The sequence below is a fragment of the Vombatus ursinus genome, unplaced genomic scaffold (assembly GCF_900497805.2).
Source record: "Vombatus ursinus unplaced genomic scaffold, bare-nosed wombat genome assembly UNPS02014799.1, whole genome shotgun sequence".
Taxonomy (NCBI): Eukaryota; Metazoa; Chordata; class Mammalia; order Diprotodontia; family Vombatidae; genus Vombatus; species Vombatus ursinus.
The window spans coordinates 6219282-6225923 of NW_020954577.1; the positions used below are offsets into that span (position 1 = coordinate 6219282).

The 6642-nt window shown below is 46.3% G+C and overlaps 1 protein-coding gene across 1 annotated transcript; it reads left to right on the forward strand.

Moving 5' to 3' along the window:
• Nucleotides 1–7: 7 nt before the first annotated feature.
• Nucleotides 8–1649, forward strand: LOC114050293 (homeobox protein Hox-A13-like). The gene is made up of 2 exons (XM_027871910.1): nucleotides 8–530; nucleotides 1405–1649. The coding sequence occupies exons 1-2, from the start codon at nucleotides 116–118 to the stop codon at nucleotides 1647–1649; spliced, it is 660 nt and encodes a 219-aa protein (XP_027727711.1). The 5' UTR covers nucleotides 8–115.
• The last annotated feature ends 4993 nt before the right edge of the window (nucleotides 1650–6642 follow it).

The window sequence follows — 6642 nt, forward strand, 5'->3', positions numbered from 1 at the left end:
GGCGGGCGCTGAGCCGGTCAAGCAGTGCAGCCCCTGCTCGGCCGCGGCTCAGAGCTCGTCGGGCGCCGCCCTACCCTACGGCTACTTCGGCAGCGGTTACTACCCTTGCGCCCGCATGGGCCACCACCCCAACGCGCTCAAGTCGTGCGCCGCCGCCGCCGCCGCCGCGCAGCCCGCCTCGGCCGCCGCCGCCGCCGCCGCCGCCGCCGCCTTCGCGGACAAGTACATGGACACAGCGGCCGGCCCCGCGGCGGCGGCGGCCGAGGAGTTCAGCTCCCGCGCCAAGGAGTTCGCCTTCTACCACCAGGGCTACGCAGCTGGGCCCTACCACCATCACCAGCCCGTGCCCGGCTACCTGGATATGCCCGTGGTGCCGGGCCTCGGGGGCCCCGGGGAGCCGCGCCACGAGCCGCTGGGGCTGCCCATGGAGAGCTACCAGCCCTGGGCTTTGCCCAACGGCTGGAATGGTCAGGTGTACTGCCCCAAAGAGCAAGGCCAGCCTCCCCATCTCTGGAAGTCCACTCTGCCCGGTAAATGACGTCCCTCTCCCTGCTCCCGCGGCTCCGCTCCGCTCTCCGGGATGGTGCCTCTGCTTGGCCCTCTCCCGCTCCTGGCCCTTCCCCAGCTCCCGTCGGCGCACCTCGGGAGCTAGCCGAGCCTTCTCGTCCTCTCTGCGCTCCCAGTCACCTTCTGTACCGCATCTCTGCTGCAGCCCCTGCGCTTTTGCTTCCCACTTACCCTTTGAGCCTGCCACCCTGCGAGTGGGGGTGGGTTAGGGGTGCCTAAGCAGTAACTGAGAGAACGCTTGCTTGGTCGACTCTGCTGTGCCCCAGCCTCCTCCTTCTGGAGCCCTTCTCCTCCAAAGGGTGCTTCTCAGAGAACTCTGGGGAAATCGTAGAGTCATCCCTCAGCCTCCAGACCATCCCCAACCTCCAATTTCTCTCCTCGCTTTCTCCCAATAGACTGCAGTCAAGAGCTGCCCGTTTTCACATAGGCCAGAGAACTAGACTGGAAGAAAGCTGGGGAAGGGGTAGGTGATGTGGCAGCTGAGAGTCTGTTGTCCCCAGCTACTGGACAGTCCCCCCAAGGTGGGCACCAGTTGCAGAGCTTAGACACTCCTTGAGCGAGGATGGGCGTGAGCATCTCTCATCCTTCGGGTAGCCAACCCCGGCTGATTTTCCTTGAGGGGAAAAAGGAACGGTTTGACCCCGGATTGATCCTTCCTCCTGTAAGACGAAGATCCCGGGTCCAAAGGTGGCAAAGATAGAAGTGGGCTGGGCAGGCGTGAGGATGCTGGAGGTCTGGGAGTGGGGCTGTCGCTCGTGCCAACCCCGGGCACAGCGGACTTGCTCGCTGGGTGTGTTTAACTCGCCTTCTTTCTCTTTCTCTCTCCCTGCTGTATAGATGTTGTCTCACATCCTTCGGATGCTAACTCCTACCGAAGGGGAAGGAAGAAACGGGTGCCTTACACCAAGGTCCAATTAAAAGAACTCGAAAGGGAATATGCTACAAATAAGTTCATTACTAAGGACAAACGGAGGAGGATATCGGCCACGACGAATCTATCCGAGCGACAGGTCACCATCTGGTTCCAAAACAGGAGGGTCAAAGAGAAAAAAGTCATCAACAAACTCAAGACGACAAGTTAATGGATTTTTTTTTTTTAATCGAGAGAAGAGGCTACTTTTCTGCGGAAAGTTGCCGAACTCGTTGCCTTGCCCACATTCAGATAATAATAATCAATAATAAGGAAAACGATCACAGGAGAGACAGCGGCCCTCTTCTTTCCTAAAGAGATAGCTGTGTCTTTGACGGAACCTCTAATGTTTTGTTTTGTTTTTTAAAAAACAAAAACAAAAACAAAAAACCTTGCGATAAGAAACGGTTAAGACTTCACAGTTCTCCTGAAAGCCCAAGCTGACTGACTGTAAATGCCCAACTCTAGAACCCAAACGCCAACCCCCAAATACGCAATTTCAGATAAGTTACGCATTTACTGAAATCCTGTAAGTATTTATGTGACCTTTGCATTTTAGGACGCTCTCTTAAACGGTTAGAAAATGAAAGCTGGTGAAATTCACGAGGTCATGGTCAACATCTGCCTTTATTAAAAAAAAAAAAAAGTTCCCCCTACGTTTGCGATCCCAGTGTATGTGGGATGGCTGCTCAGGTAACTAACTCCGAGTGAAAATGTCCACTTGCTGGATGGTAAAGCTAACGCATTTATTTTATTTTTTATGTATAGACAGAGAGGAAAGAAGGTACTGGAATCCTGAGGGCAGAAATATCAAGAGAGATGGGGAGAGAACAGGGAAAGAGGCAGCATTGGGGAAGGAAGATTTCTAGTATGGGTGGTGAAGAAGCCAAGCCAAGCTCTGGAGGATAGGAAGCAAATGTCTGCTTAGAAAAAACCTTAGAAGAGTTTTTAATTGCTGCTAATAAGCAGATATCGTGGCATTTGGACTGTATTTCCCGCCCCTCCAAAACTATTGATTTTCCAAAGGACTCCACATCTTTTAATCCGCCTTTGCTCTCCCAAGACACCTTCTAGCCTAATCCTGTAACGACCACCAAAACAACATCACAATTCGAGAAAAAAAAAACAACCCTTCTAACTCTTGTCAGACCACGGATAGAGTACTGGTTAGAATTGGCCTTTTCTATTCGATGAAGCTTTTTTTCCGGAGGAAAAAAAAAATGGGGGCTAGAAAACTCAAAGCCGAAATCCATTCTTGCCCCCCAGAAATATTTTGATTTCTATAGCCTATATTTTGATCATTTAAGTAATTAGTTTTTTTTTTTCCTTGTTTATCATCTGTTATGAGACCGCATTAGGCAGTGTTAGGGATTCGTCTTACAGCACCTTTTTAATCAATCAGTTATTTCAACCAGCACGTTAGACTTGTTCTTATTCACTATTAAAAAAAAAAAATGCTATCTTGTAAATAAAGACATTCAGCGCACTGTGAACGATGTATCTGTGCACCCTCATTTTTTTATATTTCTACTGAAAATGAAAAAAATCTAAGACATGTAGATAGTGATCTAGTGATGTTTATTCTGTTAATAAAATAGTCACTGCCATACAATCTCAAGGAAATACTGTTTATTTTCCTACCCTGGACATGCGCTACTCGGAGAGTGAAGACCCAGCTTTATCTCATCTTTTAAAGCTAGGACCCTTCTTTTCTATTCTCAATCCAGCGTTAGCAATTCTTTCTATAAATTTTTGAGCAAAGGGCAAAATTTCCCTGTCTCTAGATTCAGTCTGACGATAAGTGCTTAGGAGAAGGTTAAAAAATGTCAAGTATTTTGAAGGGGGGGAAGAGAAGAAAAGAAGAAAAAAAAGAAAGGAGGAAGGAAGGAAGGAAGGAAAGGAAAAGACAGTCTAAATTCTCAGGCTTTCAGTGGAAAATGAGAACCAGTTGTGAGTATCAGAAATGCCAAGGCCGCCGTATTTTAAGGTCTTTTGATAGGTCTGGAAGTGTCTAAAAGTGCAGGTTTTGATATTTGTTGCAATGACAAGCCTAAGAAAGGCCCTAAACCTTGACCTTGACAAAAAAAGACAATTTGTGACCTTGACTTTTGACAGCTCATGAATCGGCCTCTTTGGGATTGGTGGATCAAGGGCGCCACCTGGTGTTTCAGTGAATTGTTGTCATTCTCCTTGTCTTAATAGAGTCGAAAGCTGTTCGGGGGGGTGGGGGGAGAGGGGATGGAGAGGCGATCAATTCTAAGGCCTCTTCTAAGGCAAATCTGTTCTTTTCGGGGGGACTTTGGGGGTGTTGGCTGCAGAAGAACAAATGTAAATAAGTGCAATTAAATAGGTTTGTGAATACTTGACATTTGGATGGATACATCAAAAATTTTAAGAGAGCTATGTACCACCAGGCTTGGAAATATTTTGTAAATGTTGTGTCCAGTTAAAATGTTGTAGGCCATTGTTGGCAATGTGTAATGATTTATGAAGTTAAGAGAATCATCTCTGTACTCCTCTGCTTTAGGTGACATAGAATCTCCTTTAAAAATTCTAATAATAATGGTCAGTCTAGTTCATTTTAATAATGGGTCTTTTCTGCTGTGTCCAAAGTACATGGATGCATTTTCAAAGCTGAATATGTTGGTTATAGTACAGGAGGCCTCCCTAAATTACCTTCCTTTCCTTCCTGTGGACTCCTAAGGTGGTCTACCACCCTAATTAGAATTATTGGGGAGCCTTTACGGCAAATAAAAAAAGGTTTTAGATGCCTTGCTAACTACAGACTTCTAGAATTACATTTCAGAAATTCAAAGAACCCTACCTCTTTAAAGGTCAATATGGAGACCCTTCTAGATTTCAGTGCTACAGATCTGACCCTAAGAGTCATTCATAGGGGAAGTCCATTGGTGGCCCAGAAATTGAGTATTATTTTGCTAGCATACAGTCATGAGTTGAAAGCTTGTGAGATTTGCCTGTTGTATTTTCAGAAAGAAGATATATATTTACTATATAAACAGATATAATGTTTTTATATATGAATACACTTATATGTCCATAGAGGTGTTGTGTGCATGTTTTAGATATGTACATTCGGTAATGTGTGTACACACACATAGGACTTTATGTTCAGGCTTTTGTTGGAAGGTTTGACTTTCTGTTTATATTGGAAATAGGACCTCACTAATGATAGGCTGAAGACTACTTTATCATCGCATGGAATAATACAGTCATGTTCAGTCTTGAGCGACACAAACACACGCATAAACAACCCAAGAAACATCTCCCTCTGTTGTTTCTAGCACCTCAAAAAAGCTGGGCCTTTTTCTTTAAGATGCATAATTATACAGAGAAAGTGAAAGTATTTCTTATAACCCAGCCACCTTAAAAATTATTACCAGAGTACATCCAGAAAATGTAATCCTACTCTGGATATAAGGATTTTAAAGTTGTGTTTTGTTTTGTTTTTTTTTTTTGAGACAAATGACTATAACCTACCTCAGCTCTCTCCATATAAAATACACACTCACACATAAACACACCCCCAGTGTGTTTCCCAATGTAGCTGCACCTCAAGGGCGTCATAGGTTGGCTATAGACTCTTTGGGAAGGCCACAGAGCCTCTCTTATTCCTTTCCCATGTTTGTTTACTTGTAGACACGTAGTCAGGGAAACTTCTGTTGGTGCATGGGTATTAATTTCTAGAGAATGGAGTAATTTACTAATTATCCTGGCTTGAAAGGCTTGCAGGCAGCAAGCTGGGTGGCCTCAGGGGCTCAGACTTCGAAGGCCTGACACTAGCACCCAGCACCAGCTACTTCCATCTTGTTTTCTAGACGGGTCCCACAAGAAGACATGTAACCAGATTAGTTAGGGGAATGGAGGGATTGGAGAGGAGGCAGATTTTTATGGTTCTAGAGATGCTGCCATGATGTTGATGGCGTTCCTTCACTCCTCTCTTATTTAAAATGTTCGTTAATCTGGTAGATGATGATAGTAGCTGCCATGGCTTGTGGAGCCCTGACACAGACCAACAGAGCAGAGAGAGCTGGGTAATGCCCAGGCAGTTCTCGTCTTCTCCTTTTCCTTCTTCTCCTTCTTCTTCTCCTCCTCCTCCTCCTTCTTCTTCCGCTTCTTCTTTTCCTTCTCCTCCTCCTCATTTCCCTTTCCTCCTCCTCTTTATTCTCCTCCTCTTCTTTATTCTCCTCCTCCCTTTCACTTTCTTCCTCCTCTTTTTACCTCCTCTCCTTCTCTCTCTCTCTGCTTGCCCCCCCCTTCTCTTCCTCCCTCCTTCATTCCCCTGAAGCCTCCTAAAAAGCAAAGCAGGAGGGCTTTGGGTGCAGCTCGAAAACATTCATGAAATTGACTGACTCTCGACTTGGGCTAGCCCTGCTGCGACCCGGCCGGAAAAGACTTGTAGGCTAAAAAAACCCAAACCCAACCGTGTATACACCCAGAAGAGACAGGCAGATCACCAGTGATTAACGCTAGGCACGTTAGCCTTCTTTATTGCATCAGGGTTTTTTATGTAATAGAGTTTATTAAAGGCATTTCACAGAGAGAATTTGTAACACGTCGCAATGTGCATTCCACTGCTGTTTACGCACAGTCTGGAGTCTTTAAATAGACCTATTTTAAATTGCAAAGCACATACGTACACAAAAAAAATGTGAAATGGGACCCGTTGGGGAAAACACACACACACACACACACACACCCCTAAAATTCAGTCTTTTCTTAAAAAAAAACAAAACCAAAAAACCCTGAAGTGCAGAAATTCAACTCAGAGGGTCCCCTAGAGGAGGAAGGGGAAGACTTTCTCAACAGTGAGATAGGCTGAGTGCTTCTGCAGACTTTCGGAACAGTCGATGTGTTCATATTTGCTGGTGTTTTCTGGAACCGGTCTCTTCAGCCCCTTTCTTTCCACGGTTTCCCGGCTGGTCTGGAGCACACAAGGTCTTTAGATCCCATTCCGACTCCTGGAGCTGGCCGCTCTAGGGAGTCTTCCCCTCCCTCCCTCCCTCCCTCCCGGACCTCGAAGATGGAGACTAAGACCCGGTCCCGCCATTGATTTATGCGCATTCCTTTAAATTTGATCGAATGCGTGTCAACAGCCCGGGACCTGGCGGAGAAGCCGAGAAATGCCCAGCCAGTCGCTCACGTCC

Excerpts from the sequence above, each read along its gene's own strand:
- LOC114050293 (XM_027871910.1), top strand. The coding sequence starts at position 116 with ATGGGCCACCACCCCAACGCGCTCAAGTCGTGCGCCGCCGCCGCCGCC. Across the intron at positions 531-1,404 it reads CTGGAAGTCCACTCTGCCCG|ATGTTGTCTCACATCCTTCG; the intron begins GTAAATGACGTC and ends CCTGCTGTATAG.